Below are 25,857 nucleotides of genomic sequence, written 5' to 3' on the forward strand. Positions count from 1 at the left end.
ATTGTGCGCATTTAAAGCTCCTATGAATCAATAAAGAGAACAATAAGAAATTAGGCAAAATGCATAAACAATATTGCTCAAAAGAGGAAACAAAAATGGCAAATGAACATACCAAAAACATCCAACCTTCCTGGTAGTTAGGGATTTTCACATTAAGACACAATGAGATATTACTAGGTTGGGAAAAGAAAGAAAGTCTGATGACCCCAGCTACTGGCAAGATTGTGGAGCAGGACTGAGTCTCGGACACTGCACGCGGGAGTGCAGGCAGTTGGGCCACTCACAACAGCTTGGTGTCATCTTGTAAAGTGAAGAGTAATTTACCCTGTGACTCAGTTCCTCCACTCCTATGTAGAGTCTAGAGATCCTTTTACACATCAAGGAGCCATAAACAAGAACATTTGCAGTAGCAGTGTTTATAACTGCTGATCAAACTATCTGTCTCCAGAAAAATGCACATGTAAATGGTGGCATATTCACATACAGGAATGCAATAACAGTGAAAACGGGCTAACAGGGTCCATGTATCAACAGGGTCTCAAAATTACAATACTGAACGAGAAAAGTAAATTACTAATAATACATACAGCATCATACCACTTATCGGCATATAAAATTCAATTTCACAAATATATTCTGTGGTTTATGAAAGTGGATGGGGTATGGCCTTCTGGTGCAGGTGATGAAAAGGTGCATAATTTGTAAGTCAAGTTAAACAATAATAAAATGGACTAAAACTAGTCTGCTTTATATTATCATAATGCATCAGCAATTCTGAACAATATTATTGATAAAATTCTCCTTTTCACAAAGGCAGCTCTTCCAATTCCCACCTGGGTATGCAACTAAGCATTGTTGAGAGACGTTTCATTTCAGTAGAAATGTGTCAGGAGAAGCGAGGGAACGGCAGAACAAAAGCTCAGATGAGAGGAGGACTAGTCAAGAGGCGGGGTAGTTGACACTGTGACCTCTCCTCCAAGGACCACACCAAGATGGCAGCTGAATAATAGTAGAACCACCTGGAATCTAGCTGAACAGAAGCCCTATAACCAAGGATATAAAAGAGCCACATCAGAACTGGTAGGAGGGGCAGAGATGTGAAACGAGCTGGCCCAACACCCACATGTAGCAGCTGAGAATTGGGAGGAATATCTAGCCTGCAGAAGTCCCACCCTGAGGAGCAAGGGGTCCTAGTCTCACACCAGCCTCCCCAGCCCGGAGCACAAGTGCTGACAAGGCAAGCCCACAAAACATCTGGCTGTGAAAATCAGCAGGAATTCCATTCATCTGAGACAGAGGCTGCTGGGAGTCCAGGCATCCTTTTAAAGGACTGAACACAGCCTTGCTCACAGGCACTCACCCTGGGCCCCAGCAAAGGGATAGTGGCTCACTGAAGTACAGGAGACATACAGGGAGAAACTGAGTTTTGTGGCTTCGGGGTAGAGCTGGAAGAACATCCACCCTTGTCCCTCAGTCAAGCCCTCCCCCCACAGAGCCAAATTTGAATCTGCAGTAGTCTGGCGAACTCCACCCATGCCACTCTGACAACTCCCTGAGACCCTGGCCCACCCAACTCATGTGCCACCTGAGGCTTTTTCAGCAGCAGGCAGCCAACTTTGGCCCATGCTGAAGTCTTTCTTAAAAAACACTCAAAGGCCTTGGTTGGTGTGGCTCAGTGGATTGAGTGCCGGCCTATGAACTGAAAGGTCACTGGTTTGATTCCCAGTCAGAGCACATGCCTGGGTTTGCGGCCAGGTCCCCAGTTGGGGGGCACATGAGAGGCAACTGATGGATATATCTCTCACATGTCAATGTTTCCCTCCCCCTCTTTCTTCCCCCCTTCCCCTCTCTCTAAAAATAAATAACAAATTAAAAATCTTTAAAAAACCCCACCAAAACTCAAAGTTCTGCAGGTCCCAGACAAGCAGAGGCTGGCCTCTGTGTGCCCTGTAACTTTTGCTGAGTAGTCTCAGGCTCAGCACTGGCACCAAGTCTGAATCTACAATAACCTGGTGAACATCACATGCACCACCCTGGCAACTCCCTGAGACCCTGCCTCACCCAGCTCTCTTTTACTGCCCAAGGCCCTTTCAGTGGCTGAGTCTTACAGGCAGCTGGCAGGCAGGTCTGAAGGTGCCTTGGGCATTTTGCTAACCTGCCCCAGGGCCAGGTACTGGTGGCAGTTGGCCGTGGTTAGCAGCATGGCCTCTCCCACAGGCATCCAGGTCCAGCAGAAGCAGCTACCAACTACAGATCACTTTGAAGCTCCTAAAAGACATCCCTGGGCCAGTCACAGGCAGTGACTGATATTGGTCTGTGCCAGAGTCCCTCCTAAGAGGCCCCAGAAACAACACACTCTGTGGCCAGCTTCAGAGCACCACCTTGTTATATCCCCAAACAGCATACCCAAATGGTGGTCTCAGCAGACACCAGGGCTCACTGGGGCAAATCTTACTCTGTGTGGTCAGCCTACCAGATACAGAGTTAAAAATAATGGCTACAGAGATGCTCAAGAAATTTAGAACTTCGAGAAAGAGATAGTAAGCATTAAAAAAGGACATAAAAACCATAAAAAAAGAACCAGTCAGAAATGAAGAATATAATAACTGAACCAAAATGAAGAATTCACTAGAAGGAATTAATAACAGATTAGATAAAACAGAGGACTGAATGATCAATTTGGAAGACAAGGTAGCAGAAAACACCAATGCAAAATAGCAAAAAGAAAAATGATTTTAAAAATGAGTATAGTTTAAGGGGCCTCTGGAACAACATCTAGTGTACCAACATGTACATTATCAGGGCACCAGAAGAGGGAAAAAGAAAGCAAAGGACTGAAAACTTACTTGAAAAAATAATGATAAAAAAAACTTCCCAAATTCGGAAAAGGAAATAGACATACAAGCTCAAGAAGCACAGAGAGCCCCAAATAATATACCCAAAGAGGACCACTCCAAGACAAATCATGATTAAAATGCCAAAGGTTAAAGTCAAAGAGAGACTATTAATTTCAGGAAGAGAAAAGCAGTTAGTTGCCAACAAGGGAGCTCCCATAAGACTGTCAGCTGATATTTTAAGAGAAACTTTGCAGGCCCGATGAGATTAACACAAAATATTCAAAGTGATGAAAAGCAAGGATCTACACCTTTTGCTTTACAGCAAAGCTATCATTTAAAACTAAGGAACAGATAAGAAACTCCCAGATAAGAAAAAGCTAAAGAAGTTTATCACTACCCAACCAGTATTACCAGGAATGTTTAAGGGACTTCTTCAAGAAGAAAAGGGAAAAAAGAACGTAAGTATTAATGAAACAGCAATAACTACATATATATATTTATAATCAGGTTGAATGTAAATGGATTAAAGGCTTTAATCCAAAGACATAATGTAGCTGAATGGATGAGAAAACAAAACCCATATATATGCTGCCTACAAGAGACAAAATTCAGATCAAAGGTACATATAGACTAAAGTAAAGGGGTGAAAAAATTTTCATGCAAATGTAAATTTAAAAAAAGGTAAGGGTAGCAAACTTACACATTATAGACTTAAACAAAGGATACAATAAGAGACAAATAAGGATGTTACATCATGATAAAAGGATCAATTCAACAAGAGAACATAACCCTTGTAAATATTTATGCACCCAACACAGAAGCAAGCACCTAAATATATAAAGCAAATATTGCCCTGGCTGGTGTGGTTCAGTGGATTGAGCACAGGCCTGCGAACCAAACAGTCGCTGGTTTGATTCCCACTCAGCGCACATGCCTTACAGGTCCCCAGTAAGGGGCATGCCAGAGACAACCACACACTGATGTTTCTCTCCCTCTCTTTCTCCCTCCCTTCCCCTCTATGTAAAAGTAAATAAATAAGATCTTTAGAAAAAAGCAAATATTGATGGACATAAAGGGAAAAGTCAACAGTAATGCAGTCATGGTAGGACACTTTCACACCCCATTGACATTAATAGCTAGATCTCCCAAGCAGAAAATCAACAAGGAAACAGTGGCCTTAAATAACACATTAGACCAGATGAATTTAATTAATGTTTTTAGAGTATTTTTACCCCAAAGTGGCAGAATATACATTTCTTTTCAAGTGCACATGGGACATTTTCTAGGATAGAGCACATGTTAGAATACAAAACAAATCTCAATAAATTTGAGACTACTGAAATCATTATCAAACATTTTCTCTGAAAAAAAACTGAAAAACACACAAAGAAATGGAGACTAAATAACATGTTACTAAACAATGAGTGGGTCAACAGTGAGATCAAGGAAGAAATCAAAAGATACCTTGAAACAAATGGAAATGAGAACACAGCACCCCAAAGTCTGTGGGACTTGAGGAAAGCAGTCCTGAGATGGGAATTAGGCATCACGGGCCTGCTAAGAGAAACAAGAAAAATCTCAAATAAACAATCTATCTTCACACTTAAAAAAACTTGAAAAAGAACAACAAACAAAGCCCAAAGTGAGTAAAGAAAATGAAATAATAAAGATTAGGACAGAAATAAAGGGATGGGAAAAGATATTTCATGAAAGTGAAAACAAAATAAAAAGCTGGGGTAGCAATACTTATACCAGACAAAATAGACTTCAAAACAGCGGCTATAATAGGAGACAAAAAGAGCCCAGAAATTCCACTTCTGGGTATCCAAAGAAACCCAAAACATTCATTTGAAAAGATTTTTGCATCCATATGTTCACTGTAGTGTTATTTACAATAGCCAAGATATGGACACAAGCTTAATCAAATGATGAATGGCCAAAGAAGAGGTGGTACACAGTGTACACATAGTCATGGACTATGACTTGGCCATTGAAAAGAAGGAAATCTCACCCTAGCCATATGGTTGGAGCATTGTCCCATAAACCAAAAGGTCACAAGTTTGATTCCCAGTCACGGCACATATCTAGGTTACAGGTTCAGTCCCTGGTCAGAGTATGTATAAGAGGCAACTAACCAACATTTCTCTCTCACATTGATGTTTTTTTCTCTTGCTCACCTTCCCTTCCCCTCCCTCTAGAATCAATGAGCTTGTCCTCAGGTGAGGATAAAAGATAAATGAAAAGACAAATGAAATCTCACCATTTGCAACAACACATGGATCTAGAGGGTACCATGCTGAGTGAAGTAAGTCAGACAGAGAAACACAAATGCCATATGATTTTACTTACATGTGGAATCTAAAGAACAAAGTTAATGAACAACAAAAACAACAACAAGCAGAAACAGAGTCATAGCTACATTGAACATTTTTATAGTTGTCAGAGGGAGGGGAATTTGGTGGCTGAGTAAAAAGGTGAAGGGAGTAATAAGCACAAACTAGTAGTTAAAAATAGTCATGGGGATAAATATAGCATAGGGAAAATAGTCAATACCATGTAATAACTATGTATGATGCCAGATGGGTACTAGATTTATTGAGATAATCACTTTGTATGTTATATAAATGTCCTATCAATGGGTTGTGCACCTGGAACTAATATATTATAAGTCAACTGTAATTGCAAAATAGAAAATTAAGCAAAAAAAAATGACCTGTACATGAAAAACTACATGACCCTGAAGAAAGAAACTGAAGAAGATATGAATAAATGGAAGCATATACCATGTTCATGGACAGGAAAAAAATAACAACATTAAAATGTCCATACACCCAAAACAATCTATAGATTCAATTCAATCCCTATCAAAATACCAAAGGTGTTCTTCACGGAACTAGAACAAATAATCCTAAAATGCACATGGAACCACAGAAGACCCTGAATAGCCACAGCAGTCTCAAGAAAGAGGAACAAAGTTGGGGTTATCACACTACCTAATAGCAAGTTACACTACAAGACTATAATAATCAAAGCAGTATGGTACTGGCATAAAAACAGACATGTAGATCAATGGACCAGAATAGAAAAACCAGAAATAAATCCACACCTATATGGTCAATTAATATATGACAGAGGAGGCAAAAGCATACAATGGGGTAAAGACAGTCTATTCAATAATAGTGTTGGGAAAATTGGACAGATATGTGCAAAAAATGAAAATAGATCATATTCTTACACCACACACAAGAATAAACTCTAAATGTATTAAAGACTTAAATATAAGATCTGAAACCACAAAACTAGAAGAAAACATAGGCAGTAATCTCTTTGACATTGCTCTTATATTTTTTCTGACATATCTCCTTAGCAAGGGAAATAAAAGAAAAAATAAATGAAAGAAAGTATATCAATCTAAAAAGTTTTGCATAACAAAGGAAACCATCAACAAACAACAGGACAACCTACTAAATGGGAGAAGATATTCACCAATGATGCATCTAATAAGAGGTTAATATACAAAATTTATAGAGAATTCATACAACTTAGCACCAAAACAAAACAAATAATCCAATTATAAATAGGCAGGGTACTTGAATAGACATTTCTCCAAAGAGGACATATAGATGGCCAACAGACATATGAAAAGATGCTCAACGTCACTAACTTCACACCTGCCAGAATGGCTATCATCAACCAATCAACAAACAACAGGTGGAGAAAGGGAGCCCTCGTGTACTATTAGTACTACTCAAATTGGTGCAGCCACTGTGGAAAACAGTATGGAGGGTCCTCAAAAAATTGTTAATGAAACTTTTATGTTGCATCCATTCCTTTTCTGGATATTTATCAGAAGAAATCCAAAACACTAATTTGAAAAGATATATGCTTCTGTGTGTTCACTGCAGCATCATTTACAGTATCTAAGATATGAAAGCAACCTAAGTGCCCATCAATAGACTACTGGATAAAGTTGTGGCACATACATACAGTAGACTATTACTCGGTCATAAAAAGAATACTATCTTACCATTTGTGACAAGATGGGTGGACCTAGAGGGTGTTATGCTCAGTGAAATAAGTCAGTCAGAGAAAGACAAATACCATACAATTTCACTTATGTATGAGATCCAAAGAAAAAAATAAATTAACAAACAAAGCAAACAGACTCATAGATACAGAGAACATTTTGATGGTTACCAAATGGAAGGGGGATTGGGGTGATGGGTGAAAGAGGAGAAGGGATGAAGAAGTACAAAATGGTAGTTACAGAACAGTCACAGGATGTAAAGCACAGCATGGGGAATATAGTCAATAATATTGTAATAACTGTGTATGGTGCTGGTGGGCACTAGATTATTGTGGGTACTTAAATTATATAAATGTCTAAGCACTATGCTATACACCTGAAACTAATATAAAATAATATTGAATGTCAACTTTAATTTTTAAATAAAAATAAAGTTCAGATGAATGGTTTTCCTTGCAGAGAAGGAAAGTGATACATTTGAGGACTGGTATAAATATTTAAAGGTATTCCTTATGTCCTGTTTTTTTAAACTGAAGGACTGGTACATGATTGTTTACCATGTTTTATTATCTTAGTTATGTACAGATGGTTTGCTACTTACAATGGTTTGGCTTCTGATTTTTCAATTTACAATGGTGCAAAAGTGATATATATTCAGTAGAAACCATGCTAAGATTTTGAATTTCAATCTTTCCTCAGCTAGTGAGTGCAGCACAATGTTGACCTTGATGCTGGGCCCCAAGGGCAGCTAATGAAAGTATCCTGAGCCATTTAAGGCAGGCTAGACTAAGAAGCTATGGTGTTTGGTAGGTTAGGTAGATTAAACACATTTTCCACTGACCATATTTTCACTTTACAGTGGGTGTATCAGAATGTATTTCCATCATTAAGAAGCACTATGTATTTTTATGTGCTCACTTATATTTTCTCCTGCATGTATGAAATATCCCACCCTCAAAAGAAAGAAACTTGAAGAAGCAAAATCAGCAAGGAGCTGACTTGCGTTGTTGAGCCCCTGGGTGAAGGAGACAAGCCCCTTGCATGTGGCTGGGCTGGAGCCAGCCCAGGGTGGGGCTGTGGAGGCCATGCTCTGCAGTGCGTTGGAAGCGGCCAACTCAATAAAGAATAAAAGGGTGATGGTGGATCAGAAAAGGGCAAGGAGCCACGAAGCGACAGCAGCAGGCACCCAGGCTGCAGCTCAGAGGATGTGGGGCCAGAATTAAAGGGAAGGCTGAGAGGCTTTCTCCAGGCCAGGGAAGCCAGGGGCACGGGTGCAGTTTCCAGAAAGCACGTGCACAGTGAGAAGATGGGGCCGAGGTTGCAGGCCCAGGAGCGCTGGCCTTTGGGAGAAAGAAGAGCCCTTCAAGCTGCGGCTGAACAGAATGGTAGCAGCGAGGAACGGGGGCATCCTGAGAGCTGGGGCGGGCCTGGGCAGCAGGTTCGAACACTGCTGGGAGGGCCCGGGACAAGGAGGCCTTCGAGGACCTGTCCAGAGCCCTTCACAGAGAGGAGGCAGGGGCCCCACTGAGAGAGGGGTAGGGACTCGGGAGGGCCGTGAGGTCGGGAGGGGAGACAACACTCAGGAGTTCGGCTGAGAAGACAAGGAACAGCTGCTGGGAAGAGACACGAAGTCAAGGGGGCGTTTTATTAAACTTTTAAAATGTTCATTTAAAATTCCCAGTCTGGTTTAGCCCCATTATGCCAGAGGGAAGGGTTCCCCAGGACGCTGGCTGCTGGCCGCTGAGCTCAGCAGGCGTCCCTGGGCTGAAGCACAGGGCGAGGAGGCTTTGAGGTGCTGGGATGCTGTGTGCTGGGCGGAGTATTTTAGAAAGCAACCCGACATTTAGTCACTTTAATTCTAGTTTTTAAATTCTCTACAGACAACACACCCTTTCTCGCCTGCACCGGACAGACTGCTCCTGTCGCCCAGCCCTTGGGGCCGCCCATGCGGAGGGCCAGGGTCGGCTCCAGGACCTGGGCTGCAGAAACCTGGGCATCCAGCTCCTTCCCATTCTCGCTGACTGGTCTGCGGCAGGGTCCTCACCCTCTCTGAGCTTCAGTGCCCTTTGGCTCACTGGATTTGAGGCTAATCCTTACCTCATCAGGATTATCGTGAGGCTAGAGGGAAATATCAGGAGAGAGCACACAGCAGGTACTGGTGTCGTCCCGCCCCACCTCCCAACCCCAGAAGCCTGGCCCTGTGTAGGCACCTGGGGCGGATCCAGCAGGGGGTGGGGAGGTACACGCAGTAGTGGATGAGTGTTTTGGGGCACCAGTCCAGATCCATCCCTCAGGCTGGGCTGGGCCCGCAAGAATCCCTCTCAGCCTGTGCTCAGCATGGTTGCTGTCTGTCTGCAAGGTTCTCCCCAGATACCCAAAGGCCAGGCTTGTGCCCAGCCCTTGCCTTCCCTGTGGTGCTCAGGAAGCACCACCGCCTGGGCCACAGGGGGCAGTTGTCATGGGGATGCTGGGCCTGTGGAACTGCCTCCTTGGCAACAGGACTCCTAGGTCAGTTACCATGGAAACAGCATCCACGCAGCAATCAGTGATGGGGACAGGGTTCCCTTCCCTTTCTGAGGACTTTCCCCTCTGGCATGCAGGGCAGGCAATCAGCACGGCACTCCCTGTGCTGCCAGGAGCGTCAGGCACTGGGCTTTTCCAGCCACAGATCGTTGCCTCTCCTCTACCTGGCAAGGTCCCAGGGCCTGCAGGGATTTTCTGCAGCCAAGGGTGGCAGAGGTTGCCGTCTCAGGGCATTGCAAGGGGTCTGAGGGCCAGGCCTGACATCCCCTAACCTTGGCGGGCAGTGGGCACCAGGCCTCCTAAGGACAAGGCCCTGGATCCCAAGTGCGCCCTCAGGCTCCCCAACCCACACAGAAGTTCAAAGGCTGGGGCTCACCCTTGGCCACTCTGAAAGGCAACCCACTGTCCTGGTCCTGAAACCCCCATCTTGGCCACCTTTGCTCCCCAGCCGCCCTCCAGCTTCTGATCAGGCTAAGACGGCGTCTCCCTGTCCAGTATCTGCTGGAGTCCACATGTGCATCCCTACCCTCCTCCTCCACCAGGGAGCATCAAGGAGTCCCAGGGCCTTTGGGGGGAGCCCTGGCAGCCGGCAGGTGGGGTGGGAGCCGAGTCAGGGGCTCCCCCCTCCACTGACGAAGGACACACACTGTCAGCTGCTCAGAAACAGCTTCGCTCCGGACCCACCAGTGCTCCCGTTAACTCTACCGCCCCTCAGTCCCTGGCCCCTAAAAGAAGGCAGCATCTGCTGGAATTTCTTTTATTTAAATAAAATATACAATACGGCATGGTTACCGTTTTCTGTTTTAAAAGTGGAAGATTTGAAAATTGCTTGTGGGGGACCGAGGACATGAGGGCCACGTCTCCAGTGGCTGGGCTGGGCCTGAGCTTGTATAAAATGTGTGTGCAGGTGACGAGACCAGGCCCTGACAGCAGGGGGTGTGCTTGCTGTGCAGGCTCCTGGACCCTATGCCCCTGCGCCCGTCCCTTCCCTCCCGCACACCCTGCTGCCTGCAGGTGTAGGCCGTGGGTTTACATTAAGCAAGCCTCCCTCGGGGGACAGGGGTGTGTGCAGAACTCAGAGTGAGGTGTCTGTTTAAATTCTTCCAGCTCTGAGAACTCCTTGGGCCTCAGGGGGCTCCTCCTGCCCAGTAACAACCATAGCCAGGCAGCTCCTCGTCTCTCCCTGTGGCCCATCACCGGAGAAACCAGCCTGTCCCGCATCCCAGGGCAGAGCCTGGTCTCGCCCACATTCTGACTGGGAGCCTGGAGAACTCCGGATGGACACGGTGGGGTCAGGGGTCAGCCCTCCTCATTATTCAGGGCTTGGTAGCCAGTCCTGCCCCCACCCCACAGGAAGGGGCAGACCGCTGACCTGGGCTCCAGCAGGATCTTGTTGAGGAAGGGGATCGTGCCTAAGGAACTGCTTTCCCACCGACCCCCACTCTGGCCTACTTCTGGCTCCTAGGTGCCTGGACAATAGGGCCGTCCCCTTAACCTGTCACCCAAGGCTTCCCCTCTGACCACATGGCTTCAAGATCTCCTCCCAGAGCCCCCCAACTCCACATCTACCTTCCTGTGCCTCACTGAGCACCCCAACCCGCCCCCTTCCTACTTCTCCCTTCCTTCCCTCTCTCTCTTCCCAGATCTCAAGTCCTGGCTCAAGCCCACCAATGGCCACACACCTCCCTTAGTCCCCTTGGGAAGCCAAGCCACCTCCTGTGTCCTGAGACCATGAGTCCTGGAACCCTCAGCCAAAGCTCCCTGGGCTCTCACCATAGGTTGCTGGAGCAATAGGATGGGAACATGAGGAAGAAGAAGAAACGTGACTTATTGAGCACCTACTATGATATGTGCCAGTTTCTGGGCTGGGTGTTTCACACACACCACTGTTCTCATCTGGCCCTCACACATCCTTGTGAGGCCTCCCCACATGAGGTAACAGACTCAGAAAGGTCATGTAACTTGCTCAAGATCACACAGCTAAGGCAGGGCAGGGATTCGAACCAGGTCTGGTTGCCTCCAAAATCTGGTCTCTTCCCTCTACACCATGCTTGAAGACTGCCTAACAGCCCCTCTCAAAAGTTCTTAATGGAAAGAATCTAAGCTGTGGCCTTAGGCAAGCATGAATTTGAATCTCAGGTCGGTCCCAGCTCTGCCACTTCTAGTTACATGATTCTGGAAAAATTACCCAAACCTCAAATTTCCTCATCTGTGAACTGAGAATCGAAGGGCCTACCTCGTGGGTTTTGTGAGACTGAAGTGGTGCGTGTGTGGCAAGGGCTGAGCCGGCGCCTGGCGCAGAGCAGACTCGAGCAGAAGCCCCCTCGCCTCCCACCACACAGGTGGGGAAACGGGGGGACAGAGGGGACAGGATGTCCTTGAGGACCTGCAGGAGAGGCACAGCTGAGTCCTCCACTTCCGGGGGGGGGGGGGTGAGGTCAGGCTAGGACTGGATATGAGACCACACACGGGGAGATGGGGGGCCCGCTGAGAGGTCTCGGGGTCATCTTCCCTGAGGACTGGAAAGAATGCCTCCCTCAGACCCTGCAGTGCTCAGCCTGTAGGCCACGGCGGGCGGTGGGCTGCAGATGTAAGGTGACCTGGGTGTCCTGGCAACATGGGATTAAACTAGACTGCACACACGTGTGCACACATGTGTACGGCTATCTACATGGCTCTACAGAGCGCTACATAGCTTATACATATACACAGATTACATACATATACATATACATATCTTGCTAAGTTTGCAGTAAAAAAATGCAAGATTCTCAGGACCCTGGCCCCATTGTGTTCCAAAGACTCGGGTGACCGAGGCTCCCCAGGAACACACCCCAGGACAGCCCCTTTTCCAGGGAACGAGACGACCCCAAGCAAAGAGAGGCACCAAGTTCACAGCTAAGGGGCTGGTGGTGGCTGGTGCCCTAAAACAAATACAATGACAGGTCCGCTCTAGGAACCCCAAACAGGGTCGCCCCCACCTCTGCCAAGCTCCAGCCACTCCCCCAGCCTTCCTCTGGCTTCTGCATTTGGGCCTTTCCTGCTCCACCCCCTCCCTCTAGTGCTAAGTATTAAAATAGTCTATAAAAGCAAGTGACCAAAAATCTATAGCTCTAAGAATACCTGGTTATTTTCTGCTGTCTTTTGTTTTTCTGGTGTGAGTTTTTTTAAAATGATGATTATTATTGTTATTGGTATATCTCCTAAATCACAGTTAAACCTGAAGGAAGAGGAGGGAGAAGAGAGGGAGGGGCCCAGGTTACAGGTTGGATGGCAGTTTGGATCGCACTGGCTCGGACCTGGCCCCAGGTTCCCTCTGGGCAGCAGTGGTCAGAGGGGGCCCCCCAGAAGAGGCAGCTCTTGCCCCAAACAAAGAAAGAGGGGGTGGCAAAGAACCTGAGGATGTCTTCCGAGGCAGAGTGACATGCTGGCCAGGGGTGGCACCAAAGGGCCTCCCGGGGACGCTGAGGCCACTGCTGCTCCCACTGCAAACCCCAGCTCTGGGGAAGAGTGGGAAGGCAGCCACAGACTCCCCAGAAGAGTGTGGGGAGGCTCTGCGGAGAGTCTGCGCCCCGTCCTGGGGCAGGGCCGGCTGAGAGGCTGAGATGAGCTTGAGGTCCTGGGTGAGGCGGCCTGGGGTGAGGGGCGGCGTGCCCCGGCGCTGGGGAACCTGGGGTGGTGGAGGGCTGGATACAGGTGGCAAGAGCAAGGAACCATGGGAGCCAGAGGCCCGGGGTGGGGCACTTGGGAAAGTTCTTGGGGGTCCCGGGCTGTGGCCAGGGGGGCTGAGACCTCCTCGGGGGGTAAAGGCTATAGGAGAAGCCCCCCCAGAGGCCCCCGCCACTGACGGCAGCTCAGGCTGCCGTGGAGGTGTCTCTGGTGTACTCAGTGGGCCAGCAGCCAGACCTGGGGACAACTCCCCAGGAGGCTGGCCGAGCTGCCCTGGGCTAGATGATGGGGACCTGGATGAGGGTGGGGGTGGCAGGAAGTGCTCCAGGAGTCCCAGGCCTCCCCGTGCCCCTGGCAGTGGGGGTGGCGGCTGGTTAGCCTGTGGGGAGTGGGCACCCGGCTGCTGTGGGGTGAGCAGGGGTGAGTCCGATGACGAGAGGGAACCACCCAGTGCTTTATGGAAGTGGCCAAATCCAGCTGTAGTGGTGGCGGCTGTGTTGGCGCAGGGCGTGGGAGCAGGAGAGGAGCCACCGCCCCCTGCTGGTGGGGAAGAGCTGGATGAAGGCAGGAGGGGGCTCAGTCCAGCAGGGGCAGAGAATCCAGCCAGCTGTTGGATGTGGAAGGAAGAGGAAGACGGCGTGCCCACCTGGGACGGGCTGCTGGTGGGTGAGGCGGAGCCCAGTGCAGAAGGGATCAAAGACTGCAGCCGCTTCAGATGCCTGGGTGTCTGCCCCGCCCCGAGGCTGCTGAGGCCGGGCCCCGGGGGCGGGCGGAAGATGGCAGCAGGCAGGCGTGGGTGGTGAGTGAGGGCTATGGCCACGGACGTGGTGGCAGCGGCAGCCTGCAGAGGCGCCTGGATCAGCGGGGTCCAGATGACAGGCGTGGGGGTGGGCGTGGCGGAGGCAGCGGCCTGCACTCGGTGCGCACAGTGAGCCATCTCGCGGTCGTGCTGCACGATCTGCTGGATGATCTCATTCTCCTGGTAGTTGAAGACACCTGAGTTGAGGTCATGCTGGACTTTGTGGAGGAGGATGGAGTTCTTCTTGCCTGGGCCACAGAAGGGGAGCAGGGGCTCAGGCCAGAGCAGGAGAGGGGGAACCCACTGCCTCTCTCCCGCCCGCTCGCCCGGTCACCTCACCGATGCGGTCCAGGCGGTCCAGCGCCACAGTCTCGAAGGCCCGCCGCATCATGGGGTACTCCTCCAGCACCTCGTTGAAGTTGTCCACACTCAGCGAGTACAGGCGGCAGTAGGTGTCAGCCCTCACGCTGGCGGTGCGCCGGCCCCGCGTTAGCAGGCAGATCTCTGCCAGGACAGCAGGAATCAGGGTGGCCTCCCAAGGGCTCGCACCCTACCCTCACCTGGGTCCCCACTGCCTGGTACAGACGCTTGGCAGATACATTCACGAGCCCTCCACCCCAGGCCAACTCGCCCACCACCGAATGTGTAGTGGGCTGTCTTTCCCATCTCTGGGACTGCAGCTGTCTGCTGGACTCAGAGACATGCACCTCCAGGCAGTGGCCTGAAATATCAACCTGGGGGTCTCCCCAGCCCACTCCCCTGGGCTCCCAGGGTCCCCTGCCCGCCTCACCTCCAAAGTAGGAGCCATCTGCCAACTTGGTCTCCTTGTTGCCCTTGGTGAGCACGCTGACCACGCCGTGCTGGATGAAATACATCTTCTTGCCGATGGTGCCTTCTCGGATGATGTAGTCGCCCGGCTGGAAGACCTCGAAGCGCAGCTTGGTCAGCATGGATGTCACGAAGTTGGGGTCTGCGTTGGCGAACAGTGGCATGGAGGCCACCAGTTTCCGGCAGTTAAAGTTGATGATTTCCTGTTCCCCAGACAGAAGGGAGTGGGAAAGAGGGAGAAGATGAGGGGAGCCCCAGGCAGAAAGGCCTGGCCCCCTCCCTGCCAGCCGCCCGGCTCACCTCCCGCAGCGGCTCACTGAGCTCGCCCAGGATGCTGTCCTCGTCGAACATCTTGCCCTGGTAGCGGTGCTCGTAGTAGTCGTGGATGCGCTGCCGCGTGTCGGGCGGGAGCTTGTGGAAGGACATGTACTGCTCCACCTGCTTGTACTGAGTCCGGGACAGAGGACAGGCCGTCACTTCCTGGCTGGCCAGCCCCACTGCCTTGGCTGGCACCACCCGGCCTCAGCCCTGCTGGTGACCAAAGCTGGCACTGACCCCATGGGCCCACCTGGACCAATTTGGCTCCTTGAGCTCGGGTCACATTGTGCCCCAAACAACGGCCTGACTGCCAGCAGCTGGGGTGGAGGAGGAGCTCCATCAGAGTGACTGGTCTTCACCGCGTTCAATGCTGTGGAGATGGCCGGGGACAACAAGGACTGTCCACAGCCCGGTTGCAAGAGCTGACCAGGAAGTCAGTGGAGTCTCCTCATCGGCCCTGTCTGTGATACACTGCAGACAGAGGGTCCTCACTGACTTGGGAAGGAGCTCTCTCCCACTGCTGGTAACATCCCAGCAGCGGTGGCAGGACTGGGCCACAGTGGGTTATAAGGACTGCAGGCTGAAGCCAGGATGGCCGAGCCATTATGTGGCAGGCATCCAAACGTGGCCTGGCTGACACTATGTCACTCTGTCAAAGAGCAGAGGGGAGACCAGCCCAGCGGAGGGGAGGGGAGAGCAGGGACCTTCAATGGGTTTGGAAAAGAGATCGTTTAACCTAAGAGGGCTCAATCAAACAAGAAATGCTCCTGCCCTCCCTGGGGGTGCTGCTCCAGCCAGCCCCGGGTTGTGGGTGGAGATGGGACTCCTCAGGAGCATGGCTAGGGGCCCGAGGTACTGACTGGGCAAGAACAGACTCCCCACACTGCAATGCAAGGGAAGTCCCTGTGTCCCAGGAACAATCGGCACGGGCAGCCCGTTCTCGTGTATCAGTGCTCCAAAGAGGCGGGGACACAGTGCGGCTGCAGAGATGCCAATGGGCACCTGGGGGCTGGGAGATGAGGCTTCCTATGTTCTTTCAGCCTAACTGCCCTCTGTCTGCTCCAAGTTGTACCCAGCTACAAGAGGACAGTGACCTTCTGGCTGGCTATGGGAGCAGGGGCAGCCAGAACAGAGCTGTCCTTGAGGGAACCACGGGGTGGGAGGCAGGGTCTGGATGGGGCCAGGAGTTAGGAGGTTGTTGAGGTGGTTCCGGTGAGAGACAGGAGTGGGGACGAAGGGGAGGTAATATGTTGAGGAGAGATTTATGGGTAAATTGTACATTGAAGAGCTATTAGCTAAAGGGTAAAATCAAGATACCTCTCAGCGAGAAGCCACAAGTGGGTTGACTCAGCCGGACGGTAGATCCTGATGCTTTTTCTACACTGCCCCTAATCATGGTCTGAGACTGAGCCTCCATCCGGGTCACACACTGAGCCCTGACCCAGTCCCAGGCTGGGTCTTCATGCCCGTCTGCACTGACCCCTCGCCTGGCCTTTGAAGCCCCGGCCTTTATCTCCTGGCCCCTCCCTCCTTCCTCTCCCTCACCCCTCACTCCTACCCCGTTGCTCTAACCAGGCCGATTTCTCCACCGCCCATCCACACACCTTTGCTCATGCTCATCACGACAGCCAGCCTGGAATTGTCTCCTACGTTCTCCTTCCTCTGCCCGCCTTCCCGAAACACCCTTCCCGCCCTGCCCTGGCTCTTCAGGCTCCCGGGCTCCCCACTGGATGTCATGGGACCTGCACTGCCATCACTACCCCCTCTGGGGACAGCACCTAAGGCAGGCAGGCAAGCAGTTAATCAATGCATACTGAGAGCCCTACTATGTGCCGGACACTGGGAATACAATGGGGAAGGCTAGACCTGGCTAAAATAGAGGGCATGTTCTGAGTATGAGAAGGAAAGTATCCTTCCATGCCAGGCCGAGAAAACACGTGTCGGAGTTCAGCTGCATCAAGAGTAATATAAAGGTTCTAAGCAGCGCTATGATCGATTTATATTTTTTAATGCCAGTGCCATCTGCTGTCTGGAGAATGGAGTGGAAGGGGGCAGAAAGGAGCCCACTCAGCTAATGAATATCGAGTGGCTTACTCTGTAGGGTCGCTCCTCACAAACACCATGACATAACCCCTCGTGTTGTCCCCACTTCGCAGACAAGCAAACAGGACACACAGCTGTGAGGTTACAAGCTCACACTCAGCGGAGAGCTCATCAATGGGAAGCTGGGCTTGCAACCCAGGCAACCTTGCTCCAGGGCAGCCATCGCTTCAGGAAACTGCTGCAGTGACCCAGGTGGAGGCCAGCAGGGATGACAGGAAGGGAGGGAGGTACTACTGACTGCTCGACATCAAGGAAGGCTGCTACTTTCCGGCCTGGGCCTCTGAGCTCCTGTGTTCACTGACAGGATAGGAAAGAGTGGAGGTTTGGAATCGAGAGGGCAGAGAGATTGTTCTCATTTGGACAGGATGAGGCTGAGGTGTCCAGGGAGGCATCAAACAGACAGTCTGGGGCTGAGGAAAAAGGTGGCATTTGGACCCCACTGCACAGAGAAGGACACAGAGCATGGGATGGGTGGCGAACTTAGGAAGAAGGAGAGACAGAGAAGCAGAGAGCTAAGCCCAAAGCACCAGGGTCCCCTGTGCGATGACCGAAGAGCCAAGCAGCGAGGGAGAGCCAGGAGAGGGGCCTTGAGGAGGCGGAGAGAGAGCGTGTGCCGTCACAGAAACCCAGTGTGGAGCCAGGGCAACACCTGTGAAGCGAGATGCCCCGAGACTCCGAGCAAGATGGGATCCAAAAGGCCCCACTGGCTCTAGTCACACAGAGAGCACTGGTGAGCTGAGAGTCACTGGGTTGAGATGTGGATTCAGCACCCATAAACAATGTGGGATTTGTGTTTCTTCATTTTAGACGAATTTGACAAAAAAGAAAAAGAGGCTACAACAAAAAAGATAGCAGCTGAAGCCAGGTGATGGTGGTGGGCTGGGCACGTGGGAGCCTAGTGGGGACCCACTGGCTGCAGCCCCTCCCTAGGGGCCAAATGGCAGGGCCTCCTGAGGTAGCCCAGCTGGACCACAGCCTTCTGCCCTACCTTCTCCTGGTACTGGCGTCGGGAGGAGTCCAGGGACTGGATGAGGGCGGTGGCGTGGCCGATGAACATGGCGTAGCAGGTGGCGCCCACGATCATGCTAAGCATGGTGAGCCAGACGTCGGACATGCCCACGGGCGCCTGCCGTCCATACCCGATGCACAGCATGTGGCTCATGGCCTTGAACAGGGCGTAGGAATACTGCTTTCCCCAGGAGTTGTTCTGTGGATGGGAGCATGGGCAGACGGACACGTGGTGGGTGGTCCTGAAGGCCCACGCCAGTGAGAACTCAGGCCTTCTTACGGGCACCTAGAAAAGTCCCTACCACCTCTCACCCCTCAACCTCTTTCCCAGCTGCTGAGCTCAGGGCCCCCATCTCACTGATGGCCGAAGGCCCTGGAGAGGAGCAAGGAGGCCAACACTGGCAACCTGTGGTGACCGAGTGAATCCCCCACTTCTATCACAGGGGGGAAAAGTACCAGACAGGAAGCCCCAGCAAACAGCATGCCCCCCTCTGCCCCCACCTCTCAGCCCCCACAGGGCAGCCTGGCCCTCCTGAGCAGCAAAAGGCTCCAGGCTGAGCCACCCTGCTGTCCTCTGCTGGCTAAAATAGCTCCATCCCCCACCCCAAACTACTGCCAAGTGAAGCCCATTTCCCCACTGACCTCAATTACAAAAGCAGATATGCTTCCCCTGGGGGGACAAGTTCTTCGACCCAGCCAAAAACACTGTCCTCGTTTTTTTTTCGTTTTTGGTGAGCACCAGCTGAAGTGCTGCGGAGCTGACTCGCTCCCCGCTCCCTACAGGAGCCCTGCCTGCATCTGTCCAGGGCGGCTCCACCGCCCCCGCCCGCGTCCCCCCCCCCCCCCGCCCCCGCCCCACGTCCTCCCGTCCTCCCTCCACAAAAAGGGGACTGTCTGGAGCACACAATGCTTGGGGGTGGGAGGAGGGGCACAGGGAGGTAGGCAACTGGCTATTTTTGTCCCCGAAGCTAGTCTGTATCTCAAGGAAGCCTCCGTGTGAGGATGCTGGGCTCCAAAGGGCCATCTCCTGGATTTAGCGCATATGTGGGCCTGTCACTCTCACGTGGAGGAAACTGTCCCAGATGAGGGGGCCACCAGATGACCCCAGGGCTGGCACTTTCCCAGTGCCTTTGCTGACAGGACGAACCCACCCTACCACAGGACCCACAGAACCCTCACCCCCCAGAGCCTCAAGCATTCCAGGGCCACCAGGCTGTTCCCAGCACCTGAAGGATTACACAGGAGCTGCATGCCAAGTTCAAGGTCACCGAGCTGAACACAGGGAGAGAGCTGAGTTAGTATGGTGCTCAGTCCAAACCAAGGTGGGAGGTCTGGCGGGTGCTGATCTCCAGGGGTGGAGGGGGGCCCCAGCTGCCTCCAGTCAGGGCTTCCAGCCTCACTCACTGCTCAGCCCCTGGAGACCCAGGAAATTCAATCCATATGGCCGATTCATTTACACTTAGCTCATCAAAAGGCTGTTTTGTAAAGGCCTATTTGATGCTGAAAGATGCCTCAGGGTCTCTCCCCTTTTTCAAAGCCAGCTTCTTCCCCGGGGGCTCTAGGGATTTGCCTACAGACCAACAGAAACTGACTGGGAGGAGAAGGAAGGAGCCTGAGGTTCCCAGACCCGGACAGAGGCTCACAGGTCCAGGGGGTCCTCCACCCTCCTGGAGCCCACCCTGTGTATGGGGGCCAGGGACTCTGCACCATGCCTTTGCCGGCCCCAATTCCAGCTTTTCCCACCCACCCACGGGTCTGGAAGCGATCAGGCTCCCTCTGGTCTTCCCTCTCGATTCAGGACCCCACCCATGACCAGGACATATACATGGTGGGGACGGGGGTGACAGGAGTATGGGGACAGTCCAGCTCTGCTCCTGGAGCAGAAAGTAGCCACTGTGTGTGTGACTTGTGAGTCCATTCCTCTCACAGAGTTCTCTTTTCTTGGGCTTGGCTTTTAGGTGGGCCTGCCTCTGGGGAACAGAGGCGGAAGGGCAGGAGCCACTAGGCCCAGCGCTGCCACACCCGACAGAACCCCAGGAGCCCAGGTGTTAGTCTCCCTGGGTGAAACCAGGTCCACCTGTCCAGGCTCCCCACTGCACGAGGCTAGAAGGCAGCGGCAGAAGCAGGCAGCAGCGTGTGGCCACAAGCACTGTGACAAACCTGCGCTGGGCAAGGCCGTGTGCCCTTGGGCTCCCGGCTGGCAATTCGGGGTCCGACGTGTTGGAACTTGGGAATTCCAAGGTGTGGACCTGCTCCGCTCTTCTGTGCTTCATCGGCGCACCCTGCCCGCACCCAGGACCCACTGGGCACTCACCACCATGTTGTTGATGGACACCCAGCAGTCGTCAGGGAAGTCCTGCAGCATGGGGACCAGGAACTGCAGGCAGCCATCCCAGTGGCAGAGCAGGAGCATCATGCCGATGAGGTTCACGATGCGCACCACGGCGCTGGCCAGGTCATAGGTCATGTGGAAGATCTGTTGGCAGAGGCGAAGACGTTGGCCCAGATAGGTGAGTGGCTGGGAGGGGTAGGTGGCACCGCTCCCAGCCAGACCCTGCAGCTGCTTTGGGGCACTGCTCCGCTCACACAGGGCAGGGCGCCCCACTCAGGACAGGTCCACACTACAGCCGGGGAGGTAGATATCAGGCCAGGCTCTGGAAGAAGCAGAATACAGGCTGCAGGGCCCCAGAGGGCTGCCCCTGGGGTCTGTGCAGATGTGGGAGGCCTCCCACTCGAGGTCCAGCCATCCAGGGCCTCTCCTCTCTTTCAAAGCCGGCTTCACCTACCCGGGGACCCTGGCGATTTGCCTACAGACCAAACCAAACCGACTGGGAGGACCAAGAGGGAGCCTGGGGTTCGCAGACCCAGAGGGAAGGGGGGCACCTGGACCCCCACAAGCCCTGAAGTGGGCAGAGAAATCGCTCTGTCAGCCCGCCCCAGGCTGTGAAGACCACAGGGAGGAGAGCCCACCTGCCTGAGGCTCCTCCGGGACCACGGTCTGCAGTCATGCCAGGAGCATGGTGTTTCCTGGGGTCAGTCCCCAGACTCAGGACACCCCTCCCCAGGGGCGGCGGGCTCTGCTGCGTCAGTCATGGGACTATAGCAGGAGCAGCCCTGACACATGGGCTCCAAGTTCACAGAGACCTTCGTCCCAGGCCCACCTCCTACCCAGTTCCCAGCTGTGTGACCTTGAGAAAGTCCCTGAACCTTTCTGGCCATGTTTCCTCATATGGAAAATGATAAAAATTCTTACCTGAGTGGGTTGTCAAAAGAACTGAATTATACATATAAAATGTTTACTACTGGCTATAGAAGTGTTCAATACATTGCAAACCATTATTAATTGGTAAGTTGTTATTAATAATCTTTCTGATCATTACCAGGCATGAGTAGTAATGCTCTCCTACACAGGTCAACAAAGTACAGCATTCGACGCCACCCACTGCCACCCGCCCATCCCCGCTGCCCCGTGGCTCCAGATGAGAGGGTAAAGGACGGCTGGGCGGGGCCCAGGGGGCACACCCCAGCCCCCAGCCCCCAGCCCCCACCCCACCTCCTGGTGCTGGCTCTTGGCCCCATTTCAGCAGGGAGTGCCACGGGGACCTGGCAGAGAGGGGGTGCAGAGGGAGGCCCCTGGAAGTTCTGGCCTTGCGTCCAGCCTGAGAGACTTTTAGAAGGTGCCCTCACCTCCAGTCATGGTCCCTCCATAGTATTTACAGACAGAGAAACCTTCCTAGAAAGGGATTTGGGGCCAGAATTAGGGACTTGTCAAATGTCTGTACATTTAAGAACTAGTTTAAGCCCATTTCAGTAGAGAAATTGAGGCCCAAAGAAACAGACTCCAGATATTTCAATCCCTGTCTAGTGGTCTAACTGCAGCCCTGTAGCTGGTGGCAGGATATTCTACCACTAGTGACCTCAGTTTCCCCTTCTGAACTGTGGGCTTAGCCTGGGTCTAGGTTTTAAACAACCTAGATACTAAGAACAGATACTACTTGTTCATCACCCACAGGGTCACACCCTCCCATGGCCCCCACAGTAGCAGGACTCTGATGTTCCAGCAGAAACTACGAAATGGACCTTCACGGATGCTGGTAGCTCCAACCTGTCCCATCACCCTGCATGGCTCAGTGACAAAGGGACAGTAATGTCACACCCGACAGTAAGCATGAGGTCCCACAGTCATCATCTCACTTACACTCAGAACAAACATTGCTGAATATATTATTAATTCATTTTACACCAAGGCTCGGAGAAGCAAAGGACTTGCCCATGGTTATGGTGGCAGTGGAGGCAGATCTGAACCAGGGCTGCCTGCCAACGATCAGATCAGAGAGAAGGGTGGTTTTCGGTAGTTCCATTTTGCAGGTAGAACAACTGAAACCCCAAACTGCCAGGTGATGCAGCCAGATTCACATGGCAAGCTGGGCCCAGGGCCAGGTGGGAGTCCTCGGGGCGTCTGGCCTCCACCAGCTCAGTGCACAGTGAGGTGCCACAGACAAAGCTCTCTGCCCTGCAGCTTAGCCCAGCCAGGGCACAGGAAGGGGCTATCAGTGGGCCAGTTCCTGGCGAATCTCAGTGTAAGGAGTGGTGGGCACCAGAGACCAGGCAGGGTCTTTTGGGACTGCAGCCAGGGCTCAGTAGGGACTGGAGCCTGTGCCTGGGATGCAGAGCAAACCTGAGAACGATGCTGATGTCTCCAGCCATCTCTTTGCTCTGGCTCTGCCCAGGGTTTGGACCCTGAACTCAAATCTTAGCCTCTGCCTTCAATCCCACAGCAGCTCCTGAGTGAGTACCAGCACCAAGCTCTGGCTCTGAGGGAAGACCCACTTCTGCCTCTTTAGTACTTAGGTGAACACAATAGCTCTGTGACATCGGGCAAGTCGTTAGCCTTTCAAAGTCTTGGTTGAGCAGAATGCCATCAGCCCCTCCCAGTGACATGGGACCTCCCAGTCCCAGAGACAGCCAGCGTTGGCCCTCACTTCCTAGCACTCCTGAGCCTCCCCTCAACTAAGAGAAGCTAGATATCTGCCGGCCGCTTCTCAGGGTCGCTGGAGAGATTAATGTGGCTAAGAAAGTGCTCTGTGCCCTGGATACATGCACGGGTAGGAACATTGCTATTAATTTCTTTCATTTTTATTATCTCCTTCCCTTCCCAGCTGCTGTGGACTGAATATTTATGTCTCCCCAAAATTCATATGATGAAGCCCTAATCCCCAATCATAGTATTAGGAGGTGGGGCCTTTGAGAGGTGATTAGGTCATGAGGGTGCAGCCCCCATGAATGGGGTTAGTGCCCTGATGGAGGAGACACGACAGAGATGATCTACAAACCAGGAAAGCAGGCTTTTTTACTGGAACCCAACCATGCTGGCACCCTGATCTTGTCCCTCCAGCTTCCAGAACTGTGAGAAATAAATGTTTGTTGTTTGAGAGCTCCCAGTCTGTGGTGCTTTGACATAACAGCCTGGACACCATACAAGGGCTAAAGGAAGCCTCAGACCACTCTTAGGCAACGTCTCAGATGGCCACCGCCCACAGCACCTGCTTTCTTTGAACGACTCTGTGCCTTAAAGACAGAGTGTCAAGGTGGGCACATTTTATTTTTGCATTACCCATGTTTTCTTTGTAACTGATTTTCTTCTAAGAGCAGGTCCTTGTCTAAGTTTGCCTTTCTTGTGAACTCAGCGATGAATACGGCAGAGCACGTGGGAGGGTCTCAGGAACCGAGAAGCGCTTAGCGACAAAGGCGATAGTGAGGATTATGGTGATCAGGGATGCCACCAAGTGTAGACAGTGAGATCTGAAAAGGCCTCCATCTAGGCAGGTGCAGCCCACAGGGGACCTGCCTTTGCCTTTGCTGAAAGGTGACTTTTTCTGCAGGCAGGCACAGACTCGTGCACCCTACGGAGAGCATGTCGGGGTGGTGCCTGGTATTGGGCTGAAGAAGGATGCAGGTGCTAGGAGTGCCCCATGGAGATGGGAGGCTGGTAGGGGGAAGGGAGTGATGGGTGTTTGGGTGGTGGGAAGGGGTACTGTGTATAGCTCTGAGACACTACAAAGTCAAAGACGGCAACACGGCAAAGTCTGAGCTTCCTTCAAAGAGTTAGTGGGGGGCGTCCATTCAGGCTAAGAGGGTTACCACAGGCGGCAAGGACCCAGGCGTGGTTGCCGAGAGCAAGGCTGGTTGCTGCTGGGAGAGGCTGCTAGACACTTGTGTCCTGCTGTGGGCTGGGCCACAGGCCACCTGCAAGGCTGATGCACTGTGCAAATATTTGTCTTGTTCTTTATACCTTATTACAACCCCCTTCTATGATAATGGTTCTGACCGTGGGGGTTGAGCACCTTCATTTCCAGGCCCCCACAAAGCTTCCTGGGAGCAGTCTGTACCCCAAACATCACACAGGGGGGACTCCACTCCCACTCCCTTCCAGTGTCTGGACCACAGTGCCAAGACAGAGTGACAGTTCCACTTTGGGCAAGTGCTTTCCTTCTCTTCTCTGAGCCTCGATTTCCTCATCTGTGTAATGGGTCAGTAACGGCCAGCCCCGGGGGCTGCCTTGAGGATCAGGAGTGATGACGCCCACAGCTGGCACATAGTCAAAACTCAGCACTTGTTGCTTCCTTTCCTTCTCTCTCTTTTTCAGCTGTCAAAACAAAGAGCTGATTTCTCAGTCCTGGGGAGAACTGGAAACTGCAGTTTCTGACAAGCCTCCTCTGGGGCCCTGGGCAGTTCTCAGGAACAAGCAGTCACATGGAGGGCAGCGGTCCCAGGCCCGAGGGAGTGGGTGCTGGGTGCGCACCCCCCGCACAGCCTGCAGATAACCAAATTGTCGTGCTGGGCCCCATCCTGGGCCCATAGAGAGGGCCAGCCCTCACCCCCCAGGCCCATCCATCTGTGTCATCCCAAACCCCCAATTCTGAGAGATGGAGAAATCAAGGCCCACATGGGGAGGAGGCTCATTAGGGATCACACGGCCACCTGGGCCTGGCCTCCTCCCCTCACTACAGCCAAAAGAATGAAGAGGCTTCTGGGATGAGTCGCTTGGGGTTCTGGGTCCTTCCAAACCCAGGTGAACATCCAAAGGGAGGGCAACCGGGGTTTCTAACAATAGCCTAGGTGCCTATAACAAGCTCACACCTCAAAGGGAGGGAAGAGGCTTGGCTGGGAAGGAGCATGCTGACCTAAATCCCCCAGGATGGAAGCAGACGCTGGTACTTTCAAGATGGCAGCCTACACCTGCCGAGACCTTCCACCTGCCCTGACCCCCGACACCTACCACTGATGCTTGGGAACTCTCTGACCAGGGGGCTGGGCTGGGCGAGGGCAGGCAGCTACAGCCTGGGGTTGGCAGCCTATCATCTCCCAAACAAGCTTCAAGAGCAGGCTTCGGGCCAGCTTTTCCCTCTCCACAGAGGGCTGACTCCTCAGCCCCACCCAGGCCACAGCCATGTCCTCAGGCCCAGCTAAGGTGATCCTCCCCAAGGGAGTCTGGAGTAGGGACTAAGTCTCAGCCTCTGAGAACAGTAGAGCATATCTGATAGTCAGGGAAACTGAGGCCCAAAGAAGGAAAGAGACTCATAAAGGGAGATAGGGGAAGAGATAGGGCAAGGTTTTCTCTACTAAATACCTCCCTCCCCAGGTCTCATGCAGACCTGGAGCCTCAGAGGGTCTCCCTACTGCTGCCTCCAGCCAAGCTGAGGCTAACAGAAACCCCAGGGCTAGAGCAGGCCATTAAAGATTGG

General features: G+C 52.1%; 1 protein-coding gene across 1 annotated transcript in view; it reads right to left on the reverse strand.

The window, feature by feature from the left end:
- Positions 1–12,514: 12,514 nt before the first annotated feature.
- Positions 12,515–25,857, reverse strand: part of HCN4 (hyperpolarization activated cyclic nucleotide gated potassium channel 4) — a 40,191-nt gene continuing 26,848 nt past the window's right edge. The window contains exons 3-8 of the mRNA XM_045848613.1: positions 20,427–20,588; positions 18,093–18,311; positions 14,984–15,130; positions 14,646–14,886; positions 14,195–14,359; positions 12,515–14,103 (exon numbers count right to left, since the gene is read on the reverse strand). Coding sequence (XP_045704569.1) covers positions 12,647–14,103; positions 14,195–14,359; positions 14,646–14,886; positions 14,984–15,130; positions 18,093–18,311; positions 20,427–20,588 — 2,391 coding nt within the window. The 3' untranslated portion in view covers positions 12,515–12,646. The remainder of the gene's footprint in view (positions 14,104–14,194; positions 14,360–14,645; positions 14,887–14,983; positions 15,131–18,092; positions 18,312–20,426; positions 20,589–25,857) is intronic.

Source organism: Phyllostomus hastatus, unplaced genomic scaffold (genome assembly GCF_019186645.2).
Source record: "Phyllostomus hastatus isolate PE091 unplaced genomic scaffold, TTU_PhHast_1.1 phas_contig_62, whole genome shotgun sequence".
Lineage (NCBI taxonomy): Eukaryota > Metazoa > Chordata > Mammalia > Chiroptera > Phyllostomidae > Phyllostomus > Phyllostomus hastatus.